Here is a 27,032-nt window from a genome sequence, read left to right as displayed (position 1 = left end):
CCCTTCCCCTGTTGGGGTTTGGTACTGGACTGAGATGACTGCTTGGGCTTGCCTCCGTTCATCTTCATTTCTTCATTCTGAGCGAGAGTCAGAGCCAGGTCATAAGTACTTGGCTCAAAGTTACGAACTGTGAACCAAATGTTGGAGTCTAATCCACGAATGAATTGCTCCATCTTAGTCTGCTCAGATAACCCTCACTGATGTGCTAAAGTAATAACCTTACCGGAAAACTGAAGCATGGATCCGTTCTGTCTGAGTCCATAGAACTCGTCTTTCAGACCGGTCATGTACTGGGGCGGGAGAAATCTGGTCTTCAGGTCATGGACAAAGATGTCCCAGTCAAAGGCCGTGACACCTGTGGCCTGGTCTGTATGAATACTAGACCAATGCTGCCACCAAGTGACTGCCTCACCAGTGAGATGGGGAGCCGCTAAGTGGACTTTGTCTTGTGGGTCTGTGATCTTAGCTAAAGGAAAATGAGCATTAAACTGATGAATAAATTGATTAACTGAAGAATGATCACACTTACCATCATACTTACTGAAATTTGGTTGACTGCGAATGATGGTGGTTGATGCTGCTGCGGGCTGCTGGCTGGTGACACCTATGACTGGGGAGACTGAGGAGAGCTGCTGATACCTCAAGTGTATGGCCTCCTTTTCCCGTTGGTGTTCGAGTAACATACGTTCTCGATCAAGCTCACGTTGGTGTTCCCGAGCGGCGAGTTCAGCCTGACGCCGGTCTTCGTCGATCCTGCGTTGGGCTTCCTCATAGTCCCGTCTTTCTTCTTTTTCTCTTCTCCTTCGGGCCTCGTCCTCTCTCCTTTGTTGTTCCATCTGAAAGAAGAGAGAGATGTAGTCGGGTGCTGCTGGAGGTGTGGAAGGACGTGCTGCTGCTGCCTCCAAGAGTTGGAGACGCTCCATGAGCAGCTGGTTCTGAGCTCCAAGAAGAGCTATGGTGTCTGTTGTAGGCGGAAGAACAAGGTCTTCTTCGGGGGAGACGTCTTCCGGCTGATGAGTACTCTCTCCTGTAGACATGATGCTGAAGTCGGTGGTCGTGCCGAAACGCAATCTAACCATCCAAGGATGCCCACACGCTAGGATACGGTGTGTGTGGACAATCTGAATCTGATACCAATGTGATATGCAACGGAAGTCTTTGTATTGGTTGATCCTGTCACACAAATGCTCACACCGTCTTCTGTATCGTGAGTTTTGTGAGTTTAGCAATCCATTTCATTACTTCAAACTTTAAAGAGAGGAGAGAGAGAGATATGAGAACTGTACACCAGATTGGGTCCCGAATTACCCACTGAAGGGCCCCCTATCCCGATAACGAGATAGTATTTGCTTTATTTCTGTAGAGAGAATGACTGTGGACTGTAGATAAGCCAAACGCAAGATCTCGGAGGATCGGAGAGTGGCTGACCTGTACACTGCTGTAGAAACACCTCGATGACCTAATCTCGAGCCTATGCACTCTTCCCAAGGGCATGAGGAAGGGTTGCACACCTGAGGCTGAGAGAAGAAGAAGGTGGACTGTTCTACACTATGTTAGAATACTGAAAACACTTATGAATGCTGTGTTACCTTCACCAGATGACTGCTGCATGTGTGGATGATGCATAGAAGGCTGGACATTGATGCAAACAGCAGATTCAGGGCTGGAAACTGCTGTAGACTGAATCTTTAGGGCTGGAAACTGTTGTGGACAGAAACGCTGAAGTGTAGGGGTGCTGAGGAACTGAAACGCAGACCTGTAGGGCTGCTGAACTGCAAAACGCAGGTGCTCTGAAGCTGCTGGACAGAAACGCTGAGGTCCTGAGGCTGCTGGACAGAAACGCATGCATGTACTGTTGAATTGGAGACTGTAGAGGACTGAATCAGGGCTGCTTTGGTGCTGAAAACAGGCTGATTGGAGGCTGATAGCAGGCGCCTAGGGCTGAGTGAAGCAAGGGTTCTCAAGGCTGGAGAAGCAAGCTTATGAGCTCCAAGGGCTGGATTAGTCTAGGGCTGAAGGCAAGAATGCTCCTAGGGCTGAGGAGGAGAGCTCTTAGCACAATGAAGACTGAATGAGAAAATAGGCTCTATGCAAGCCTATTTATACTAACTGGAGGTTGGTCATTTAATAAAGTTTTATATTTATAAATGCCCAATAATGCAAATAATGCTAAATAAATACTAATAAATATGGAAAAAATACCAGATAAATCCCGGTAAATTCCCTAAGGCTTCGGGGATGTTCTAAATGATGCACAGGCATATGAATGCATATTATGCAGGATGCAGAGTGCTTTCTGATGCAAACCCTAAGGCTTCTACTGACTCTACATGCATGAATGATTCTCTCCAAGTGGGTTAAGGGACTTGACTGACTGACTGACCCACTAAGGCTGAGGAATGACCTACGTAGCTCGTGCCTGACTTATCCTGGACTGAGGATGTACAATGGGGTCACGGCGTACGACAATTATCATCCTATTGGGTTCTAAAACTGTACAACTGTTGCACTTCTAATGATGAGCCATCTTGTCACCATGCACTGAGTGCAGAGTGCATGTGACATGGACAGGTTTAGCAAGCAAGCTTACTTCTTGCCGGTCAAAAAGACCATCAAAGCTGAGCATATGGTTAAAATATATCTTGCATAAGTGTTCAAGCATCATGGAATGCCAAAGTCCATTGTGCAGGATACAGATCCCAGGAATACAAGTCTCTTTTGGCGGGCCTTATTTGATAACATGGGCACCAAATTGGACTTCTCATCAGCTTATCACCCTCAAACGGATGGGCAAAGTGAGGCTTCAAATTCAGCCGTGTTGGATCGCTTGAAATATCATGTGGTGGATCAGAAGTCTTCTTCGGAGAAGTACTTACCGCTTGTGGAATTTGCATACAACAACACTGTGCATGCATCTACGGGAAAGGCCCCGTTTGAGATTGTTTATGGTAAGGTGGTTTTGCCACCCATCCTTCGTACAAAGGATGAGATATTTGCAGTTGATGAGTATGTTAGAGACTTGGATATTACTTTTGCTCAGATGCGGACAGCCATTGCAAGGTCACAAGACAAGCATAAAAAGGCTGCTGACAAGCATAGAAGGCAATTGGATGTTAAAGAGAATGATTGGGTATTGCTGAAATTTGAGAAAGCAAGACTTGCAAAGAGGCCTGGCAAAGAGGGTGCATATCCTAAGCTTGCAACTAGGTACTATGGGTCTTTTCAAGTGAACGACAAAATCAATGAAGAGGCTTTTAGATTGGCATTGCAAGCAAGACTTGCAAAGAGGCGTGGCAAAGAGGGTGCATATCCTAAGCTTGCAACCAGGTACTATGGGCCTTTTCAAGTGATCAACAAGATCAATGAAGTGGCTTTCAGATTGGCATTGCCTAGTCATTGGCATATACACAATGCTTTTCATGTGAGTCTCCTTCGTAAATATGTAGGGTTGGAGCCCACTGAAACAGTCATTAAGAATGATCTTGCAGCCACAGCAGATTGTGCATCACAAGGAACGCAAGCTTGCTGGGCAAAGTTGTGAGGCGTTACCTTGTGAAGTTTAAGAACTATCTTCCCATTGATGCCTCAAACTCTGGTGATCTGTTTTCACAGTGAAATCAGTCCCAAGAAGGTAATGTTTCCATATATACCCAATGTCCACCGCCCAGACCTTATCCCCTTTGTACAAAGGGAGTAACCAGCCATGTGTCCTTTCTAGCTTGCTCCACAAAGCACCTGCCTGCCACCTAGAGTGGACAACTCACCACCTCACGCTTCCCTCTCTCTCTAGAGGTAGGCGTCTCCTTCATGAGGCCATTTGGGCTGTATTTCTAGTGCTAATCACTCTCCTACACACTCCCAATGACTGAAATTCAGCAAAACAGCTCTCTTTATTACTGTAATTTCTGGTCTTTTTGTTGCAAACCCTAATTTCAGCCCTCCTTTCTCAAGGTGAACCATAGGGGAAGCTTTCCCAGGGTTCCCTTCATCCTCTTGAAGACTTTTGTAGCGCGAAGAATTGCGACAAATCGAAGATTTCATCACTCTAAGGACTTCCATCGCGAAGACTTCCGCTGTCATTGACTCTACTTATTGCAATCGGTAAGCTTTTATGCTTAAATATGAAAGCAAGTAGCAAGAGGGAGGAACCGGATTACAAGATCACATACCCTGTGTAGTGTTCTCTTGTTCTATGTGCTCTCTTGTAGATTGTTGCTACCATGTGTTGGTGGAACAATAGAGAGCAGATGGTAGGGAACATGGGCACTTGAGAGGGTAGTGTGAGTTGCAAGTCTACACTGACAACCACTTGTTTGCAATACTGTATTCATATGCATTGGTATGGAAATTTGGTCAGAAATGCCGATGACACTATGTACTTGATTCTCCCAAGATCAATATACTTTATTTGAGAGAGGGGCTGGCCGTTCCGGCTCATTGTGTGTCTCTTGTCAGTTCAGCAAATTACTTCTTGTATTGAGCATATGTCCATCAAATCTTAGTGTATTTAAGTGTATTGATTAGCATTGTGTTCAACCAAGTTACACAGAGTGCCTTTGCTTCCACCGATGCGAGCCTTCGACACCGACCACCACTTGGAGTGCCTTGCCTCACATCAACGCGAGTCTTCGTCACCGACCGTGCTTCAGCTCCGACATCATCACTGCTTCTGCACTGGTCTTTCTTCTCAGAGTCACCTCATATCAGAGGGCTCTTGTACATATTTGCACTCACCATTATCTATATATTCACTCACATATTTCATGATGTGTGGTTTTGCTCTGATCTCTTGTACATCTGGTGCTTTCGTCCTTTTGCCCTCACACGCCCATGAAAAGTTGCCCTTCTTTTCCCATAAAAAGACTCTACATGCATGATTTTCCAAAAAAGGCTGTCACCAACCCGGATATTTCCCAATATGAAAGGGGTCTAGTGGACTCCAAAACGTCTAAATATTTGGAAAGTACAAGCTTTGGGAATGGGAGATCCTAGAATACAAAGAATCACACTCCTAAAATTTAGGGGAGTTGCTATTTTTGGCCCGACTCCGATGGAAATTCTGTTCGTGTCATTACGTCTGGAATTCAGCAAATACCAAGGGTTGCCAAAGTATCTATGACAAATGGGCTACCACTTGGGATATTTTTAGAGAGAGTTTATGCAAGGACCCATCTCTCAGGTTGGGACATGTGGCAAGAAAAGGAATCAAAGTGAGACAAGTGGCCTCACACTTGTCACTTCAGCTATTGTGTGGCTCTCCACTTGTCATTATAGCCTTGTCTTACCATTTTAGCTCATGGGAGGCCCAAATCTATAAATTGGAGCCCCTCTCTTTTCATTTGGAGGAGGCTGTACTACAACAAACTAGCCTCTAATATGTTGGCAACTCCTCTCTACTCTTGGTGGTTCTTTACTCCCAAGGTTATGGCTCTTATACCACTGCTGGCTGCTCTCTCTCTCTCTCTCTCTCTCTAGTATGTTGGCGACTCCTCTCTACTCCTGGTGGTTCTTTATGTTAAAATATTGGGTGGTGTGGGGACCAGGCAACATTGTTTCAGCATTAGGCTTAGCAAGGCTAAACACTGATGGTGTCCCAGATGAAGGTGCACACAGTCCAAGGAGAGTAACACAAGACATGGAAGAAGTTCCCATGGTGGTGCTCCACAAGACCCAAGGGGAATGGTAGTCCTGTGTAACTTGGTTGAACACAATGCTAATCAATACACTTAAATACACTAAGATTTGAAGGACACTTGCTCAAATACAAGAAGTAAATTGCTGAATTTGACAAGAGACACACAATGAGCCGGAACGGCCGACCCCTCCCTTGAGTAAATTGTATTACTATTGGAGAAATTCAATACATAGCTTCACGGGCATCCATTGCCAAATCCTCCATGCCAATGCATATGAAATTCAGCATTTAGAAAACAATGGTATGTCGATGTAGATCACCAAGGAGCTGCCTTGATGCCCGGCCCGACTTCAGTGCCCATATTCTCTACCATTGGCTCTATGTTCTACCAAGCAAGGTAGCAACATCTTCAAGAGCACATAGGACAAGAGAAATACTACACAGCCCTTCTACTGAGTAAGTAATGACAATACATTGTCCAATTACCTTACCAGTCTTCATAGAAGTTGTTGCAAGCGGAAGCCTTCGCGTTGGAAGCTTTAGAAGTGTTGATATCTTCGATTTGCCGCAATCCTTCGCGACAAAAGTCTTCAAGAGGATGAAGGGAACATTGGGAAAGCTTCCCCTATGGTTCAACTTGAGAAAGGAAGGCTGAAATTAGGGTTTTCAGCAAAAAGACCAAAAATTACAGCAAAAATGAGAGCTGTTTTGCTGAATTTCAGTCATTAGGAGTGAGTAGGAGAGTGATTAGCACTTGGAAACACTCTTGGAAGCTTGGAAAACACCCTAGCAAGTTGGGTATGGCTATGGAGAGCTTGGAAATGGAGAGAAATGGTGGAAAAACAGAGTTTTCAGCATGCCTGGGTCTGCTCTGAAGCGAGCCAGTTGCTCCACACACCCTCTGTGAAACTGAGCTCTGATCTCTGTCATCTCTCTCTGGTATAGGCGTGGTGTCCGAAAGCCAGGTGTCCTCTGTCTCCTGCGGGCTCTAAGTGTCTCTGCTATTTGGAGAGTAATTCCCTGCCGTGTAGGGGCTGGGAGTGGGGTGGATCCCTGAAAAAATGTAGTAATATTTGTCTATCATCCTCCCTCTGGAGCTGTCTGAGCCTGTAATGATGTCTCTCTGTGATGCTGTATGTCTAGAATGAATCTCCCTAGTATGCGCTGGTCTGCTGCCTCAAAGATCTGGCGTAGGGAATGTGGCTCTCTGAATAAAATGGGATATCTCTCTCTGATGACTGTATATGCTCTGCATCTGCATACATAATGCTCCTCACTCTCCACCTCCTCTCTGCACAATCTGCATACCCTCTCCTCTCGGGGGATCCGGTGCTGCTCTGCCAGTCTCGATCTCCAATCGATGTGATGAAACTCTAAGCTGACCAATAGCCACTCGGGAGCCGTGTGGTAAAAAGCCCTCCATGTATGTAGGCCTCTCTATAAATCCATCATGAGTGATACTCATGAAGTGATCTCTGTAGTATAGCATCTTCGGTGGAAGAGGCAGTGTAGGCGATATCCATGTCTCTCGTGTATAGAGCTGCCATAGGTCCTGTCTCAATACTCTGTTCCTCTGACTATGAGAGAGACGGATATGTGGTGCATCCCTGTCATACTGGAATGGTGGTATATGATCCATGTCTAGGCCATGCTGTGAGAACCAATGTGTGACCTGTGCATACCATGATCCTCTGTCTCCTGCCTCAGCCAGCTGTCTAGATGCCTCAAAAGCTCTGTATGACAATCTGTCTTGTGGCATCTCTCTGAATCTGTCTAGCAGGCATATATTCTGGAATATGGCCTCTACCATCATAGGAGGCGCCGCAAACTCTGCTCGGATAATGTCATGAGCTACTGGCGATTTGCTGCGTATCATGCGTGCCATCATGAGGGCCTGTGGTCTCTCTATCTGTGTCCACCAATGGGTAGCAAGGCCTGGCGCCCATACCGCTGCTCCATACATCAGTGCTGGTGTGACTGATGTGTCAAATAGCCACCCCTTCGTCCGGGGCTCCTAAAAATGCGCTTGGTGGCACTGTCTCTCTAGCATAGCCAATGCTGCATATCCCCGTGTCAATCTAGCTCTGGTTGCTGAACCCATGGTGAAGCGTGTGGTTGCTGCAGAGAAGGTAACCCCTAGGTACATGTATGATGTCACCACCTCCACCTGGCGTCCTGCGAGAGTGAATGTCAGCCGGCTCCTGCCCTCTCCGTTTCCTCGTAGGGCTGTGTCCCTCCCGTTGGTGACCCCGGCTTCTGGCCTTTTCCCTCTGGAGGACTCCATGGAAGCCGCTCCGACTACCCCTGCCGATTCTGGTCTCTGTCTGGAGTTCACAGATGCAGATCATCAGTTGTTTGTCTCCACAGTATCTGCTCTTGAGGCCTCCTCCTTGGTCTGCAAGATAGTGGGTAGCCGTCCGATGCGGAGAGAGCTTCGCGACCTTCTGCAAGGCAGCCTCGTTGGCGTGCCTGCCAAGATCGTCAGCGTCGATTTTTTGGGACGTGGCTACTACCAGGTGGATTTCGAGTCCCCCCAGGCAGCTCAGACGGTGCTGGCTCGGAGCCCCATTGCCCTCCGCTCATGCCGGGCGTTCCTGGCGCGATGGACTCACGGTTTCGACCCCGCTTCTGACCCGCTAGCAGGCGCGAGAGGTTTCCCCATCACTATCTGCTTTCCTGGACTCTGCAGGGAGTACTTGCCCCTCTTGTCATCCATTGGCAAGGAGTTCGGGCAGGTGGTGGAGACGCCTCAGACAACGGCTTCAGTGATAGCTCGGGCAGCAGGACTCCCGGCCATTCGCGTTGTGGTTCCGTCACCGGAGTCCCTCCCGAAGACGATCCTCCTCCCTTGTCTTTCTGGAGGACATCTGATACAGCGCGTGGAGTATTCAGGCCTCCCCGGCCAGTGTTACGTCTGTCGGGAGATGGGCCACCTCGCACGCGCCTGTCCGCGCAAGGGGGTTCATCCTTCACGCTCTGCTGCCTCTGGACCCCCTTCAGGAGGCCCGAGGGGTGGCCATCCACCTCAGAGACCGGACATCCCTGGCTCGTCTCAGCAGGCGCCATCATCTGACGAGCAGGCCCCGGCGGAGGATGCCGCGCAGACCCAGGAGGCTGGCGGATGGCAGGAGGTTCGCCGGCGGAAACGCCCGGCCCGCAGGGACCGTCGTAGATGCCAGCAGGCAGCACAGGCTGGCGGACAGGCGACTTCGGCTGGCGTCCAGGCACCTACCCGCACTTATGCTCCAGTCAGGGATAGGCGGCCAGCAGGTCCCACCCCGATGGACGAGGATTCAGTCTCAGTGCCCGTTGAGGCTGCCGGTGGAGCCCCCCACGCGGAGACCCCGCTCCCGCCCCCCCGCGGGGGCCCCGCCCCCTCCATGGAGCTGATTCCTGAGGATCCCGGGCCGCACTTTGCGACCCCCGGCCCCTCTTCCCCTCACTCGGAGAGCACTCCCCCCTCCCCCCCTCCCCCCCTCCCCCCCCCCCCAGCCCCCCCCCCCCCCCGCCTCCCCCGGCGGCCCCCCCTGACACCTCTCCTCTGGCAGATGCCTCTCCATCCTCTCCTCGCTCTCCCCCCTCCTCTCCGCGAGCCACCATCCCTCCCTCGGCCTCTCCAGGATACTCCTCCAGACCACCCACTGCCCTGGGGCAGCGCAGCTGAGTAGGCCAGAGTTCAGTTCAGCGGCTGTTCCACCGCCACTCCGGGCCGGTGGAGACGGCGATCCTAGCTTCGCCCGCCACAGAGTTCTCTCCAGCCTCCCCTGGGGGCCCCCGCGGCGGCGAGTGATGGGGCTCCCAGTGGATTACGGTTTTTTCAGGTGTCTCCAGCTGGATGCTAGCCCGTTCGAGACACTGGTCGCGCCCTTGCGAGTTTGCGTGGTGTGCCATCCCTCTCGTTCTCCTTCAGTGGTGAGCAGCATGGTGGCCTTCTCCTTTCCTCTCAGTGTTGCCCCAGGCATAGCATGGGATTGCAACTCTGTAGAGGAAGTTTTGCGTGATCAGATACTGGAGCACTTCAGTGACTTGGGGCTCACGGACCTATTGCAGACCCGATTACACTCAGCCCGCATGAGCTTGTTTGGTATAGGAGATTCTCCTCCACGCCGCCCCGAGGATGCAGCCTACCTTTAGATACATATATGCAGAGGATTGGTCTCACGCCTATGCCCTGGACAGGGCAAAGGTGGAGTGGGGCTGGACACAGAGACAGGTCACCCTCTTTTTGGAGAGACTCCGCACCCAGACAGACAGTGACTATTCTCCCTCCAAGCCGGCGCCCAAGACTCACAGAGTGGAGGGCAGCTCATCCGGGCCGGCTGAGAGGGGTGAGCCAGTGGCGGCTGCTTCACTTGCCATAGCTCATCCATGAGGATCCTCTCATGGAACATCCAGGGTCTTGGTGGACCTCGTTGCTACATTGGTCGGGGCAGACTTCGCCAGGAGATCCAGAGGGCTCTCGTTGGAGGACCCATAGATATCCTTTTCATCCAGGAGCACCACCTTTCTGCCGGGCGTACCCGCACCTGCGGGAAGATCTTGCCGGGCAGGAGTCACACTTTTTGGTCACCGGCATATGGCTCCCAGGGGAACCAGGGTGGAGTATGCATCTCAGTCAGCGAGCAGCTTCTATCCGAGGTTGTGGATTCTGGCACTCTGGTCCAGGGTCGAGCGCAGTGGATCATCCTTCGGGTTGGGGAAGACCGCATTGGCTTCCTCAACTTCTACGCCCCTAATGGGGCGACCGGGAGAGCTGAGTTCTGGAGCACCATTAGGCAGTCCCTCCCCATGGCAGACCATTGGTGCCTAGGGGGGGATTGCAACATGCTGGAGGATGCAGCGGATAGGATGGGGGGCAGCCAGGAGACCATTCATGGGCCGGAGCTCGCTTCCTGGGAGGAACTAGTGCTGCAGGTGAGAGGCCAGGATCCGTGGACTCTCTCGGAGTTTGGCAGGTTGCAGGGGAGTTTATCTTTCTCGCGCTCGGATAGACGGGCCATAGGAGTTAACCTTTCTGGCATCGACAGGTTTTACATTGATGAGTGGGCTTGCGATAGAGGTGGCACTGTGGGTATACTTGCAGGCTCCTCGTTTTCAGACCACTTTCCAGTGCTTCTCCAGATCGAGGACCCTACGAGAGGAGAGCGAGGCCAGAGCGTCCGGATTCCAGATTGTCTCATAGAGGAGCCCGAGATTGCGACCAGAGTTGAGCAGGTCTGGCAGGAGCTTCAGTTCAGGAGAGGATCGGCAGCCAGCGATCTTGACAGGGGTTTGCAAGAGATCAGTAGGATGCTCAGACAAGCTGCCCTGGACCGTCTGGAGGCTTTCAGAGAGCAGGAGAGGAGCCTGCGGAGGAGTCTAGCTTCCCTTCAGAGACTTCAGGAGAGGGATCCTATGAGCCCTTGGATTTCAGAGCAGATGGAGTCAGCTCGCACAGAGATCAGATCCATCGAGGAGAGGAGGGTGGAGTTTCGATTCCATGCTCGGGCTTCTTTTTGGACACAAGCTGGAGACAGAGTGACTCGAGATTTCTTTGAGGCGACAGGGCCTCGCTACAGACGAGAGGGTCTCAGGCGTCTTCGGCAGGCTGATGGCCAGGTAGTGGTGGATCCCCCCAGGGTTCGGGCGATCGCCACAGATTTTTACAGGGATCTGCTCTCTGCTGAGCCAGCAGATGACAGGGTGAGAGAGGCTCAGGAGGCAGTCTGGAGCTTCACGAGACCGGTTGTGCCGGCCCATTTGCAGCACTCCCTTCTCTCCCCCTTCTCGGATACGGAATTGGAGGAGGCTCTTCAGGCACTTCCTCGGGGCAAATGCCCAGGAGAGGACGGTCTCTCAGTGGCTTTCTTCCAGAGGTACTGGGGTCTCTTGCATAGGGGTTTCAGATTGGCATTCCAGGAGATCATGGAGTCCGGAGACATGCCGGACAGCATGGCAGAGAGGTTGATCCACTTGATCCCCAAAGAGGGAGGAGACAGACTGGAGATTAGACAGTGGAGACCGATCACCTTGCTAGGCACGGCCTACAAGGTCCTAGCTAAGGCGATCAGCAGGCGGCTTCAGCCTCACCTTCCGGACATCATCCACTCCACACAGACTGGCTTCATCCAGGATAGGAGCATCCTGGATAACATCTTCTCTGTCTGGGAGGCTACGGCTTTGGCTAGATTTCGGCAGGAGGATCTGGCAGTGCTCCTACTCGACTTCGAGAAGGCATATGATCGGGTGGACTGGGCCTTCGACTGGGCCTTCTTGGAAGGCACTATGGAGAGGATGGGCTTCCCCCCTCAGTGGATCCGTGGGGTCTCTGCACTCTACACATCGGCTCATAGCCAGGTGTGCTGATACAGGGCGTGCGCAGAGAGAGGTTCCAGCTCTCGCGCTCGGTGCGGCAGGGGTGCCCCTTTGCGCCCTTTCTTTTTCTTTTTGTGGCGGAGGCCATGAGCACTTTCTTGACGGCACAGGATACAGGTTTGTGGGGCCTCCAGCTCCCCATCCGCACCTCGGAGGAGCTCCTAGACTCGGAGTTTGCGGATGACACTGCTCTCTATCTTCAGGGAGGGGAGGAGAACCTCCACCGCTTCGCCTCAGCCATGGACAGGTTTTGCAGAGCCTCGGGCGCTTTAATCAACTGGCACAAGTTGTGTGGGTTGTGGGTCAATTCTGTGCCCCCCCCGACTTGGAGGCCAGTTGATGGGTTTCAGTGGCTGCCCCCCGGCACTACAGTGCGCTATTTGGGATGCTATGTGGGCATCGACATATCTCCGGAGCAGCAGATAGCCCCCCTTCTTCTGAGCATTCGGAAGAAGCTTCTGTATTGGAGTACCGCTCGTTTATCTCTGGCTGGCCGAGTGGTTGTGGCCAACCAGGTTCTGCTTGCTACCATGTGGTACATCACTTCTTGCTGGGCCTTCTCTCGGGCTTGCATTGGCCAGGTGCAGAGGCTCATCAGGAACTTTCTTTGGTCCGGTGGTGACGGGTGGCCCGCCAAGGCCAAGGTGGCATGGGCTGTGATCACTCAGCCGAGGGAGAGAGGCGGCCTGGGCATAGTTGATCCTATTTGTCAGAGCCGGGCTTTGCTTGGCAAGTTGGTGGTTCGTGGCCTCCTACCAGGCGCTGAGCCGTGGAAGGAGTTTCTTGTTTCCAGGATTCTCAGCCGCACCCCTAGACCCCCAGCATCAGGTGGATCTTTACAGAGCAGCGATCCAGAGGAGTGGGCCTTGGTTTCGAGGAGTGTTTTGTAGCTAGCCTTCTGAGGGCCTGGGAGCATCTGAGGCCGTCACTCTTCCAGACTCCCCCGGGCACCGATGAGGAGTGCTTGAGGCAGCCATTGATCTGGAACCCCTTGATCCGACTTCCCAGTGGTCATATGGTTGGATCGCGATCTCATGTGTCGTGGGGCCCGTTGAGCTCCGGCCCAGCCCAGTCCTTAGACGACTGGATATGTTTTCAGCAGCTGCCTCTAAAGGTTCAGGAGAGGAGACTCAGCGGGATGAGGGGCAGAGAGTTGATGAGGCAGGACATTGAGGCGGCCATCCCCCGGGAGTGGTGGCGGACTCCAGTACAGGACCCTCCACCTCCACAGTGGATGGGCGTCTTTACTCGGCATGAGATCCTTCTAGCGGTCTGCGGCTCAGCAGAGAGAGTCGCCCCACTCACCTTCGAGGTGGGAGAGGGAGGCCAGCTTCAGAGGACCCGACTAGATTTGGATGAGTTCCAGGGTTGTATCTTTCAGAGGGTGCGGGTGGTCGGCTTTCATCAGAGACAGTGGCATGTAGACCCCTCACCGGCCTCGATAGGGGAGGACTATTCTTGGAGATTATGGGCTTGGGATAGCAGGCCTCTTATTCGCCTTCAGTGGGATCCAGGCGAGTGGCTTTGGCGAGATCCCTACTCGGCCCCTACCAGCCGAGGCACCCCCTTTTTTCAGTACACAGCAAGGCTGGGGCGGCGGATCCAGAAGCACAGGATAGCGGGCACCCCGGCGGCGGCCGAGCATTGGCGGCGACAGGGGCTCTCCCCTGCCTTCCTTAGGGACTTCTGGCAGCGCCTTTGGGCCAGCTTCCGGCCCCGGAAGGTGACGCTTTTTCTCTGGCTTACAGCGCATAGAGGACTGGCTGTGGGGGCTTGGCTAGCTTTTGGCAGACACCCAGCGTCCTGCCCGCGGTGCAGCCACGCACAGGAGTCGCAGCGGCACTGCTTATGGGATTGCCCACAGGCACAGCAGGTCTGGCAGCGCGCTCTCAGGATGGTTTTTGCAGGCTCGCCAGGTGCGATGATGGTGACGTGGGGTGCGGGGGCTTGGGCCACGGACAGCGGCCCGGCCCTTGGATACGAGGGCGTCCCTGGCAGTGTGACCATCCAGGTCTCTGATAGGGCGATGGCGGTGGTTCCGACGCCAGACTTCTCTTCGGCAGTCTCCCAGGAGGGGGACGGGCACAGATGGGAGATGATCAGCAGCATGACGGCTTGGCACGTATGGAGAGCCCGATGCAGGGAGGCCATAGACCGCCAGGCGACTCCACCGGCGGAGGTCATACAGGCCCTCTGGGTGGACATCATTCACACCTTGAGAGGACACTGGGGGAAACTTCACAGGGCGACTCGGATCGCATGAGAGATCGCCGCAAGGCGTTCCTCCGCACTTGGCAGCCTGGCCCTTTCCTCATCGCGAGGGGCGAGGATGTCACTTGGCACTACAGTCCTCCAGTTTGGCTCTTCTCACCTCCCGCATGTACTACTAGGTACCCCCCCCCCCCCCCCCCAGAGAGCGGCCAGCCACGGGGGTGGAGCTCCGGTGTTCACTGTGTTTATTATCCCTCCTTGTGAGGTGAGCTTTGTAGCCTTATGGCGTTTTCTCATTAACTAATAGAAGGATCGTTTTTCCCAAAAAAAAAAAACCATCTTACTGGTACCATGAAATCCATCAACATATCCACAGTCTCCAGCACCCAAGTTCCGCATCTGTGTCTGATACAAGCTCTGATACTAGTGAAAGGTGTCACTAGACCTAGCCCGAGGAAAATCCGACGTGGAACCAGTAGGAGCGAGGCTTAAGGCTCACTCCCCAGCCATAGAGTCTCTCTAGACTTATCCGCGAGCTTGAGGCCATAGCTACATCTCGGGTGGAGCTTCCATGCAATAAGACCTGGCATCCCATACCACCAGGCCACACCCCAGAGGTGTTGTCAAGGTGAGCATCCCCGATGGGCCATGTGTTACGAGTTAGACTCGACAATCGTAATAACAATTGAGTGTGGGTTATGCTTATATAGGCCATTGGGCTCTATAACTGGCCCCAATGCTATAATCAGCTAATAACCCTATAATTACTAATAACTATGCCTCCACTTATAAGCCTCCTCGTGTGTGGGTGGGGCTATCTCCTAATGTGGGTGCCTACTACACCCGGGCTCTGGCTTGGGTGCCTAGTATGGACATGGTCTAGATGTAACAGTTGAGGTAGCAAGTTTGGTGCTGGGGAGAGATGTGAGGTGGGGATGGAGGCTCCGGTGATGAGAAGTGATACTCTGGAGAGACGAGAGGAGAGGATGGTGAGGCAGGCTGGGGGAATGGGTGGGTTGGGCAGGGAGGGGTAGGTGGAGGGGCGTGCCTCTCGACAAGAAGTGCGTGTGGGGCTACCAAATGCTTAGACTTTGTGGCAGATTGGATCCTGTGGTCAATAATCACAACAGTTCTTTTGCTCCACTGGTGCTGTACTCCATGCTGGCGGTGGGTTCACTGAATATAGGGGGGCCTCTGTGCAGCCTAGAAGAAGGAAGCATGGGTGAGCTTTTCCAGCGAGAAAATAATCAGCCTGAAAGATGGATATTCCAGTTGTGCCTGCAAGGGCAGATGTAGCAGTCTTTAGGAATTCCATCACCTGGCCCACATGGGAGGGTGATGTCAAATAGAAGATTGTGGTACTCTATGGGCAGGAGGGGAAGCAAAGTCACCAAACTGGGTGAGGTTGAGGTGTAATTTTTGGGTGAGAATCCATGCTGTCATAGAGCAGAATGCTCAAGGGGGCTTCTCTGATAGATGCTGCTAGCCAAAGTCTCTAAGTCAAATCAATCCTGAAGTAGCCTGGGCCAAGAAGCTGGATGTCAGCGATACATCGGCATGTGTAACTTGTAGGTGCCGTCAAGCACAAGTTGACGAGGATGATAGGAAAGCAGTCCTTCTTTCAAGCATAGAAGACATTTCAAAGTTCTCGGAAACCTTGTCCGTACAGAGGATAGCCCGAGAAATGAGCTATGAAGAGATGGTGGCCATCCTGAACCTCCATAGGTGGCTTAACCCTAACCCTAGCATACTCAGTGTGGTCGTCAAGAAATAGCTGAGAGAATAATTGTGATCTCTTCGAAAGGTTTTTACCTAACAAAGAGCATGAAAAATAAATATCTTGGAGAGTTAAAAACGTTTAGAGATCTCAACCAAGTTACTAGAGCTGTTTAAAATCTACTCTGGAGTAAATTTTTGTAAGGAAGCATCTTGGGCAATGTGAGTTGGCACGCTGACAAGACGAGACTTGAGTATCAGAACAAGTGAAAGAGGAAGTTTTAGCACTTAAATTCCAAGACGAGGCATTGCACCTTATGAATCGACACCTTGTGTTGGCTTTCACAGGATAAATGCCACTTTGTTCCATTACAAGTGAAATGTAGGGGATGCTGTTCAGTTCTTTGTTTTCTGTAAAAAATCATGAGATCAAGGTTTTGGTGCCTTAGAACTGCAGGGGCAGCACCCAAACATTGAGCGACCTGGCTGGGTAGTGGATGCCCTATTAGGGCTTGGCGGGCATCATTAATGTTGCTGTTTCGATAAGCTTTTCAATCTGTGGAACGTAGGCACATTTACCTTTTTTGAGCTCATCTTCACGTTCATACATCCCTTACAGGTTGTGTGCTGCATTAAGGTTAATTATTTGATAAGCCTTTCATCATGATGATGCTACTTACATTTACCTTTTCTTCTCATCTATACTTTCCTAGCTTCCCTATAAGCCTTGTGTAAGATTATGTTGTGATGAAGCCAGAGTTGGATTGCTAATGCAAGCGTTTGCCTTTCATGCTGTTTACGTGCAAATTTTTGTGTGTGATGTTGTAGGTGGATGGAGGAGTGCATAGAGGGTCAAACTTTCATGGAAATCACCTCCCACATCAAATTGCTAAACCATATATATGCAATCACCAGTCTACATGATGCATTTGGATGGTAAGCAAGCAGCTTTGACTTGATGTTTTTTCACAATTTACAAAAATTAAAGAGTATGGCTCCAAAGGATGCCTAGAAACTTCAAATGACTGTTTTAATTTTCTTTTTGAGGTAGCCTAAGCTAGAATTATAGCTTGTTTTCTATCTTTTATCAATCTAATGAAGTCGCTAATTTTGCAATGCAGAGCACCATATTGTTAGATATGTTAGCTTACTCTATACACTAGTATGACCATTAGCACCTTGATACTTCAAGCACAAGGGCTATGGCTATGAATTCAAGTACTGATTAGGGCTCTATAAGTGGGGTGAGCCTATTGAGATTATATTGTACTCTTGAGCTCTCTTGAGTGTGCTTTGGGAGGCCAACAAGCCTAGGACTTGGCTTGGGACTCAGTCCACGGTGGAACCTTACCCTATGGGCTCGGGGATGGTCTGCGGATGCAGACCTACGGTTCGGAGGTGAGCTAGCATGCACCCCTTCTATTTGGTACTAATCTTGTTGCTTGTGTTTAGGGAGATCACAAGGGATCTTACATTACCCCCCTTGCTGTTAGAATTTATGCATCTCAGTGTATTTGGGCTGTGCTTATTATTGGGCATTTTATGTAATTTCTCCTTGATTTATGAAGTCGTGGGCAGTAGGCCTATCCCTAGAGGCAGTCGGCCAATTCACTCATGTACCATATAAGGAGGCCTCCCATTTCTCACTTTCTTATCCAATCCCTTGCACAAGTTCAACATTCTCTTGCTGGCCAATTTCATTTTAAAAGCTTCAGGCTAATTAAAAAGCTTGTTCAATGCTTGATAATCGACATACAAGCGGGTAGCGAGCTGCGCTCCCCCCTCTCCTATGCGTTGCTGCCGGCGACTCCCTTGCCCTAGCTCCGCCACCTACGCCCCCCCTTCGCTCTCTCTCGTGCCCTTCGCCTCCTACGCCCCTCCCTCTTCGGCCTGCCTGTCCCCCGCCCCCTTTTCCTTCTACGCCCCCTCGCTTGGCCCTTAGCCCGCCCCTTGCCCTTCGCCGCCTCCCTTTGTTTTTTCATTTTTTCTTTTCTTTTCTTTTTCTTTTTCTTTTTTCTTTTTTTCTTTTCTTTTTTTCTTTTCTTTTCTTTTTTTCTTTTTTTCTTTTTTCTTTTTCTTTTTCTTTTTTCTTTTTTCTTTTTTCTGTCTTTTTTTTTTTCCCTTTCTGCGCCCTCCGCCACTTCCTTTCCTTTCTTCTCCACCATCCTTGTTCCTCCGGCATCGCCCTCAAGTTGTGTGCATTTCTTCATTTTCTCGGCAAGTTTCGCCTCTTTTGGTCTTCGCCCCCAAGAGGACTCCATGGCAGCTACTTCGTCTCTCCCGACCGAGGCCGCTGTTACCTGCCTTTCGTTCTCTGAAGCAGAACTGCAGCTTCTCGCTATGACTGTCGCATCCCTAGAGGCCTCCACTTTGGTATGCAAGATTGTCGGTAGCCGCCTCACGCGTGGCCGACTCAGAGATTTTCTTCAGGCTAGCCTCCTAGGTGCACTAGCAAAGATCGCAGATATTCATCCTTTGGGACGCGGCTACTATCAGGTTGAGTTCGACTCACCAGTGGCGTCTGATCTTGTCATGCAGCTGAGCCCTATTGCACTGCGTATGGCCCAGGCCTTCTTTGCACGGTGGCAGTGCGGCTTCGACTTGGCATCTGACCCATTAGCTGGAGTTTCAGGATTTCCCGTGATAGTTTGCCTTCCAGGCCTCAGGAAGGAATACCTTCCTCTTCTCCTGGTGATTGGTGGTGCCATCGAGAGAGTGATGGAATCCCCCCCCACCACTGCCTTGGCCCTCGCACGAGCAGTGGGGATTCCATCTCTCCGCATTTGTATTGCCTCGCCGGATTATGTGCCTTACATGATATCTATTCCCAGTCTTCGGGCGATCGCATTATGCAGCGAGTGGAGTAGTCCGGCCTTCCAGGCCAATGCTTTATTTGCAGGCAGATGGGTCATCTGGCCAGAGTTTGCCCTCAGCGTCAAACTAGGCGACCACCCCCGGTGGTTCCCCCTCCTACTTCCCACTCAAACCCTCATCAGGGGGCCGAGGGAGGAGCAGGTTACCAGGCCGCGGAGCATTAGGTTCCGACCATGGATGACCCATCAGTGGGAGAGTGGTAGACGGTTGGCCCCCGCCTCGGCTGCCGGCCGAGCACTAGAGCTGAGTGTCGCTGTCGTGTGCGCCAAGTTGGCAGCATGCATGAGGATTCGGTTCTGTCAGAGAACCGTTTCAAGCACTTATCACAGCACCCACCCACAGATGGCGGGCCCCATCCAGTCACGAAGAGGGTCCCTGTCACCAGGAGGTGAAACTTTTTGCAGTTGTTTTCCTTATTTATATTTCTTTATAAATATATATATTTTTCTTTTCTTTCTCTTTGGTTGCTGTTGCTTTCCCCCGGGATCTCTTGGAAGGGCTTGGGCCATTGCAATGTCAAAATGGGTCAGCCAGTGGGACTTTGGACCAATGGTTGGCTAAGCCTGAGACCTGCACTGAAAGATGAATGACAGTGTCCAGGACACGGGCACTGAAAGATGAATGACAGTGTCCAGGACACGGGCACTGAAAGATGAATGACAGTGTCCAGGACATGGGCACTGAAAGATGAATGACAGTGTCCAGGACATGGCCACTGAATGAGGGTATAGGCCGGTACACTAGTAAGTGGCCGCCACCGAAATGTGAATGTATCTTGAATTCTAAGCAAATTCTGAAGTGACCATAGTGGTCAAAGATGGTCAGGAGACCAGAAGGAATGCAGATGACATCATCCCTAAAATCTAGGGAACTGCTATTTTTGGCAGTGTCGGAATTGAAAAGTGTTCGCGTCAGTTTGTGCGGAATGTCAAGGGGACCAAAAGCTGACAAAGGACTGTTGTGAGAATGTGAACCAGTCAGGAGATTTTTAGCCTGGAAGATTGCATGTGGAAAAGGCTTAAAAATGTGCCAAGTGTCTAATTTTGGTGCATTTTCCTCATAGAGAAGAGGGAAGCGTGGGAATTTGGAAAAAGAGGCTCATTTGCAGCCATCGTGTGGTTTTGTTGCAGGAAAACCAGCATTCGTGGTGCATTCCCTTGCCCTACAACTCAGGAATTGAGGGTTGAGCTTGCTCCCCACAGCCTCTCTCTCTCTTTCTCTCTCTTGCAGACTATGGAAATGCTCTCATCAGATAAAATCAGGTACAATTGTGTGAATTTCATGCTTAAATGCAAAGGCTAGTTGCCTCCTTGAACAGGAACAGGTGTAGTTGGTTCCTACACCAAAGCAGGGACAGAAGAGGGTAATAACCTCTTTAAAACAATGCTGTTTCAGCACTGTTTAGGTGCTGTTTTTGGGCTGTTATGTTGCCCGGTTGATGCCAAAATGCAGTAGGACTTTGCTAAAGTCCTCCAAGACAGTACAAGGGTTATTTTGGGCTGAAAACAGAGCTGAAAACAGGCCTGTGCAGAAAATTACAGCAAGCTGAATTGTGATGTTTTGGACTCCATTGGGTAGCTTGATGCCTATGGAAGTGTGCCTGTCAGTTGGGACTCATTCTGAGATGTTATGGAACAGTTTTAGTGTAGTTATGCTGGCAAATTTCTCCTAGAATTTGTAAAACTCAGCCGATGCAAGTAGAGTGCTTTGTTGCACTTGTGCTTTGTAATTTCCAACCTTTTAACAATAAAGAAATACCGCAAGGGGCGCCGGACTTCGGGGCCAATGTGTTGTTGAGCGAGGGAGCGAGGATTCTGTGAATGTGTGTCTCAGTAAGTCCAGGTTATTGTGAATGAACTACCGCTTTATGTGTCCATAGACCGGTTTATGGTTCCATTGCCGGGATAGGGTCCTCTTTTCTGCAAGAGCCCGGACACGGATTGGATTGGGTGAACAGGAGACACACATAGTGAGGTACAACTGATTACAGGTGAGAAAGAGTACGGTCTCTTTCTTTGGATACAGGTTCCCTTAAACTTTCAGTTGACAGTATGACAGACAAAGGGAAAGGTAAGCTCCCTGCCGAAGAGAGTTCCTCTTCTACTCGCAGACAGCATATAGAGGTGACAGGTGCCCAGGTGTCAGCCTCTGCTCGAATGGAGCCAGTAGTACAGCCAACCTTGTTAGAGGAAGAACAGGAACAAGAGGATTTATTTCATGCGCAGCTCCTGAGCATGGTTGGTACCTTTGAACAGTTGGTGAAGAATCCCAGGATGAAGAGGTATTTGCAGTCAAGGACAGGGGATTCCCAGGCTGAATCATCTCAGCATGCAGTTGACAGGGCACAGGAACAAATGCCAAGGATGCCACAGCATGTAGAGCAGACACCAGCAGTGGCAGCTGATCCAGTGCAGCATGTTACACAGGCACAGGTACATGCATTTAATGGCCAGGAAAGTAATGTGCAAAGGGTCATGCCGACCATTCCTCCATTCGTTGCTTTCCAGCCTGGCTATTTTGGTGGTGGGTCTGTTTTCCAGGCCATGGCTAGGCCGCCCACAGTTTTGCCAGGAATGATGTCAAGAGGGTCACCAGGAATGATGCCTATGGAACCTGTGAACCCTCTTTATGCCAATATAGGTGTGCAGCCCGGATTTCAAACTTATTTTAGTCCAGTTTTGGGGCCCGCAGCACCTGTCAGTGTGGCTGAATTTTCTCAACCTAGTGGACAAAGAGCAGTAAGGACTGATGCAGAAAAGGTGCAAAAGGATTACAAAGAAGGAGGTCAAGCAGTAAAGTTTGAGACTTTCAGTGGGATGCAAGACAAATTGAAAGCGCTGACTTTTATTCAGCAGTTTGATGCAGCATACAACACTGGGGGTAACTTTACAGAGTCTTCTAAGGTGCGGAAGGCTGCTACTTTCTTGAAAGGTAATGCATTACAGTGGTGGACCTCACTGTTGATGCAAGGACAAGCACCTGCTACATGGGTTCAGTTTAAGCAGCAGTTCTCTTTTGCCTGGCTTACAAATACTTTTGAAGTGGATGTTATGACAGCATGGCACAAACTTGATGCAGCCAACTGTGTAAATTTGGAAGAGTATAATAAGAAGTTTTGGGATGCACTCTTGCCAGTAACTTCTTACAGGACAGTGCCATTGTCAGAGCAAATAGAAAAGTATTGCTGTGGTTTGCCCAAAGAAATCAGGGATTATTGCATTAAGACCAATGTTTCTAATATGACTCAGCTCATTGAGAATGCAAATATGGCTAATGCATTGTTACAGGGAGGTTCACGTGGCTTTAAGAGCACAGTAAACAAGGAACCTCAGGGCAAACAGGAACCACTTATGAAGAGGGATTTCCCACCTAGACCATTCTATAGAAAGAAGCCATTTGAGAAGAAGACTTGGCCGTCACAACCTCAGAAAAGTGTTGGTCAAGGCAAAGGACAGAAGAGGCCACTCTATGGCAAGTCATTTGAAGAGAGAAAGGCATTGATGCAAGCTGGGAAATGTTTCATCTGTGAACAGAAAGGGCATATGGCTGCAAAATGTCCACAACAGCCACCAAAAGATGCCGAGGATAAAGAAGGGCCACTCAAGAAGAAAATGCCGAGTGCAGGATTGGTACCTGACATGGTTGGTGACCAGCCATGTGATAATGCTACAGAATTGTGCAGAGCATGGGGTAAAATCAGAGATGCTACAGTGCTGATTTTCTTTGACCCTGGTGCTCGAGCCAACTTTATTTCACCGGCATTGGCAGCCAAGTTGGGAATTCGTGCTGAAGAGATGGGACCAGTTGGACAGGCTGATTTGGCATGCCCTGGGCATTCAGTTCCTGTCACTCCTATACTTGGCAAACTTCGCATGCATATACAGAGTTATGTGGACACAGAGGAGTTTCTTATCATGCCCTTGGAAGGATGTGATGTCCTGTTGGGAATTCCATGGTGTCATAGGAAACATGCAGTGTTGGATGCTTTCAACAGGAAAATCACAATTGTACATAGGGACAAGAATCATGTTTTGGATGTGAAGCTGAAAGGAGAGTCTGTCCCAGTTATTTCTGCTTCTGCTATAACTTCAGTAATGAAAAATTATCTTTCTGCGTACTTGGTTTTTGCAAAGCAGAGGAATGAAGTTGAAACTGATTTGTCTACACTAGACGAAGGTAGAAAAGCTTTCCTGGATATGTTCAAAGATTGTTTTTCAGAGTCTTTACCAGGAGAGTTACCCCCTGAGAGGCCAGAGGATCATGCCATAGATCTTATTCCAGGGTCTAGTCCGCCCAATAGGCCACCGTACAGGGTTAGTGCAGCCCAGCAGAAAGAGATTATGACACAGGTTAATGAGCTGTTAGAGAAGGGACTAATTCAGCCCAGTAGCTCCCCGTTTTGTTCACCTGTGTTACTAGTACAAAAGAAAGACGGTTCATGGCGAATGTGTATTGACTACAGAGCCTTGAACAAGAACACGATCAAGAATAGATTTCCGATTCCGCGCATAGATGATATTCTTGATCGTTTGCAAGGAGCAGAAATGTTTAGCAGGATAGATTTGAAGAGTGGGTACCATCAGATTAGAATCAGACCCGAGGATGTGCACAAGACCGCATTTCGCACTACATTTGGTCTCTATGAGTTCTTAGTCATGCCCTTTGGATTGACAAATGCTCCTGCCACATTTAACAGAATGATGGACAGAATTTTCCGTCCTTACAGAAGCTTTGTGGGCACATTCTTTGATGACATGATAGTCTATTCAAAGAGTGAAGAGGAGCACAGAGACCATCTGACAGCAGTCTTTAACGAGCTGAAACACAACAGATTGCTCATTAATGGCAAGAAGAGAGAATTCTTTCTAAAAGAAATTCACTTCCTTGGGCACATTGTATCAAAGGATGGTGTCACAATGGATCCTGCTAAGATTGAAGCAATCGTTTCATGGCCAAATTTACAGACTGTGCATGATGTTCGCAGTTTTCTTGGCCTATGCTCTTACTACCGCAGATTTGTAAGGCATTTTGCAAAGATTGCTTCACCGTTACATGCGCTTGAAAAGAAGGCCATTAAATGGCAATGGACAGATAAAGAGAAATCAGCATTTAGATGCCTGAAACAGAAAATGACTACAGATCCTGTGTTGACATTGCCAGATTTGTCTAAATCATTTGTTGTGCAGTGTGATGCATGTGGGAACAGCATTGGTGCTGTCTTGATGCAGAATGGCCGAGTCGTGGCATATGAGAGTAGAATACTCTCTGACACTGAGAAGAACTATCAGATTTATGAGAAAGAGCTGTTAGCTGTGATCCATGCACTTACCAGTTGGAAACACTATTTGCTTGGTGCTGATTTTGTTGTGCAAACGGATCATCAGACGCTCAGATACTTTCTCACACAGGCAAAGTTGTCAGAGAAACACACGTGTTGGGCAAATTTTCTGTCAATGTTCCATTTTCAGATAGTGCATGTAGAAGGCAAGAAGAATGTGGTTGCAGATGCATTGTCTCGCAAACCACAAGTGTCAGCTGTTTCTATTTCTTATCACCAGGAATTGGATGATATGAAAGAACAGTATGCCAGTGATGAAGATTTTTCCAGAATCTATGAACAGCTAATGAATAATCAACATCATGATCACTATGTTCTGAAAGACGGCTTTCTCATGATGCATGGAAAGCTATGTGTGACTAAGTAGTTAAGGCTGAAAGTAATGCTAGAAAGTCATGCTCCACCGTATGCTGGACATCGAGGCATTGATGCTACAGTGAAAGCGGTTGAGACTTTCTTTTATTGGCCAGCTTTGAGACGTGATCTTGATGCTTATGTTAGATCTTGCCTAGTATGCCAGAAGGTCAAGTTTGATAGACAGAAGGCACCTGGGTTATTGCAACCACTGCCTATTCCAGAGAGACCATGGGAAAGTATTGCCATGGACTTCATTTTTGATCTTCCAAGGACAACGACAGGGAATGATGGAATCTGGACTATAATATGTAGATTCAGTAAGCAGGCACACTTCATTCCTGTTAGAAAGAAGATAAAACCCGAGCACATGGTCAAGATTTTCATGCAGAATATCTTTAAGTACCATGGTATGCCACAGTCTATAGTCAGTGATAGAGACCCAAGGATGACTAGCTTGTTTTGGAAAGCATTGTTTGAGAATATGGGCACGACCTTGAAATTCTCATCTTCTTTTCATCCTCAAACTGATGGGCAGTCTGAAGAGGCTAACTCTACTGTCTTGGATCTGCTGAAATGTTATGTGTCAGAACATAAGGCAACTTGGGAGCATTATTTGCCATTAGTAGAGTATGCTTACAACAATACAGTGCATTCCTCTACTGGTAAGGCACCTTTTGAAATTGTTGAAGGTGGCAAGAAAGTACCTCCCATTCTGCAGACAAAGGATAAGATATTTGAAGCAGATCGGTATGTCGAGGGATGGCAAGAAGCATATAAGAAGGTCAAATATGCCTTGGAAAAGTCGCAAGCTAAACAGAAAAGAGCTGCTGACATGCATCGTCGAGAACTCTTGTTTAAAGAGAATGACTGGGTCTTATTGCGCTTTGAAAAGGCACGACTGAGAAAAAGAAAGGGCAAGGAACGTCTGTTTCCTAAGCTGAGTATGCGATATTATGGTCCTTTCCAAGTCTCAGAGAAGATAAGTGATGTAGCATACAGGCTGAAATTGCCAGAAACCTGGAAGATACATAATGCATTTCATGTGAGCCTTTTGAGGCCTTTTATTGGCAACGTGCCAGAAGATATAGTGCCAGAGGAACAGCCTGAAGTGGAGGAATTGGATGAAATTCTGGTTCCTGAGCAGATTCTGGCCCATAAAGACAGAAAAGTGAAAGGACAAGTTGCAAGAAGATACTTGGTGAAATGGATGCTAAATGGATGGATGAGGTTGAATTGGCTGATTCACCTCAGTTGATGCAACTTTACAAGGAAGCCTTCCTGTTAGAACCTGCAATGGCTTAATATGCTTTTTGAAGCTGAATTTTGAATGACCTTTACATTTGTATTATATGTTTGGCAATGTACAGTTTTGACATTTGTTGTCAATGACTTAATCAATGAATGAACTTTCAGTGCTTTGAAGTTGTATCTCTTACGCTTCAAATGAATGATTTACATGTTGTGACACTAATAGTACAAGATATATGCTATCGCCCTGTGTTGCATCCGGAAACATGTATTTGAAAGGCTTGAACCTGCGATGGCACAAATGGTAGTGGGGAATTCCTATCATCGCCCCGTGTCATCCGTTGGCAGGAGATACATGCGATGACACTAATCACATGGGGAATCTTGTGATCATCCTGTGTCATCCGTTTGCATGTGGACTTGCAATCGAGGTCGCTTGCTTCTTTCAAGAGGGGGGTATGTCACCAGGAGGTGAAACTTTTTGCAGTTGTTTTCCTTATTTATATTTCTTTATAAATATATATATTTTTCTTTTCTTTCTCTTTAGTTGCTGTTGCTTTCCCCCGGGATCTCTTGGAAGGGCTTGGGCCATTGCAATGTCAGAATGGGTCAGCCAGTGGGACTTTGGACCAATGGTTGGCTAAGCCTGAGACCTGCACTGAAAGATGAATGACAGTGTCCAGGACATGGGCACTGAAAGATGAATGACAGTGTCCAGGACATGGCCACTGAATGAGGGTATAGGCCGGTACACTAGTAAGTGGCCGCCACCGAAATGTGAATGTATCTTGAATTCTAAGCAAATTCTGAAGTGACCATAGTGGTCAAAGATGGTCAGGAGACCAGAAGGAATGCAGATGACATCATCCCTAAAATCTAGGGAACTGCTATTTTTGGCAGTGTCGGAATTGAAAAGTGTTCGCGTCAGTTTGTGCAGAATGTCAAGGGGACCAAAAGCTGACAAAGGACTGTTGTGAGAATGTGAACCAGTCAGGAGATTTTTAGCCTGGAAGATTGCATGTGGAAAAGGCTTAAAAATGTGCCAAGTGTCAAATTTTGGTGCATTTTCCTCATAGAGAAGAGGGAAGCGTGGGAATTTGGAAAAAGAGGCTCATTTGCAGCCATCGTGTGGTTTTGTTGCAGGAAAACCAGCATTCGTGGTGCATTCCCTTGCCCTACAACTCAGGAATTGAGGGTTGAGCTTGCTCCCCACAGCCTCTCTCTCTCTTTCTCTCTCTTGCAGACTATGGAAATGCTCTCATCAGATAAAATCAGGTACAATTGTGTGAATTTCATGCT

General features: G+C 49.2%; 1 protein-coding gene across 2 annotated transcripts in view; it reads left to right on the top strand.

Moving 5' to 3' along the window:
* LOC147636221 (uncharacterized) overlaps nucleotides 1-27,032 on the top strand; it is a 71,883-nt gene that overhangs the window by 20,950 nt on the left and 23,901 nt on the right. For both annotated transcript variants that reach the window (XM_086801654.1, XM_086801653.1), the window contains one exon: nucleotides 16,745-16,852. In XM_086801654.1, the coding sequence (XP_086657780.1) occupies nucleotides 16,745-16,852 (108 nt within the window). The remainder of the gene's footprint in view (nucleotides 1-16,744; nucleotides 16,853-27,032) is intronic.

The sequence above is a fragment of the Cibotium barometz genome, chromosome 8 (assembly GCF_041138505.1).
Source record: "Cibotium barometz isolate CiBa-2024 chromosome 8, ASM4113850v1, whole genome shotgun sequence".
NCBI lineage: Eukaryota > Viridiplantae > Streptophyta > Polypodiopsida > Cyatheales > Cibotiaceae > Cibotium > Cibotium barometz.
Note: the sequence above shows the minus strand (reverse complement) of the source record. Positions and strands in the feature narration are given on the sequence as shown.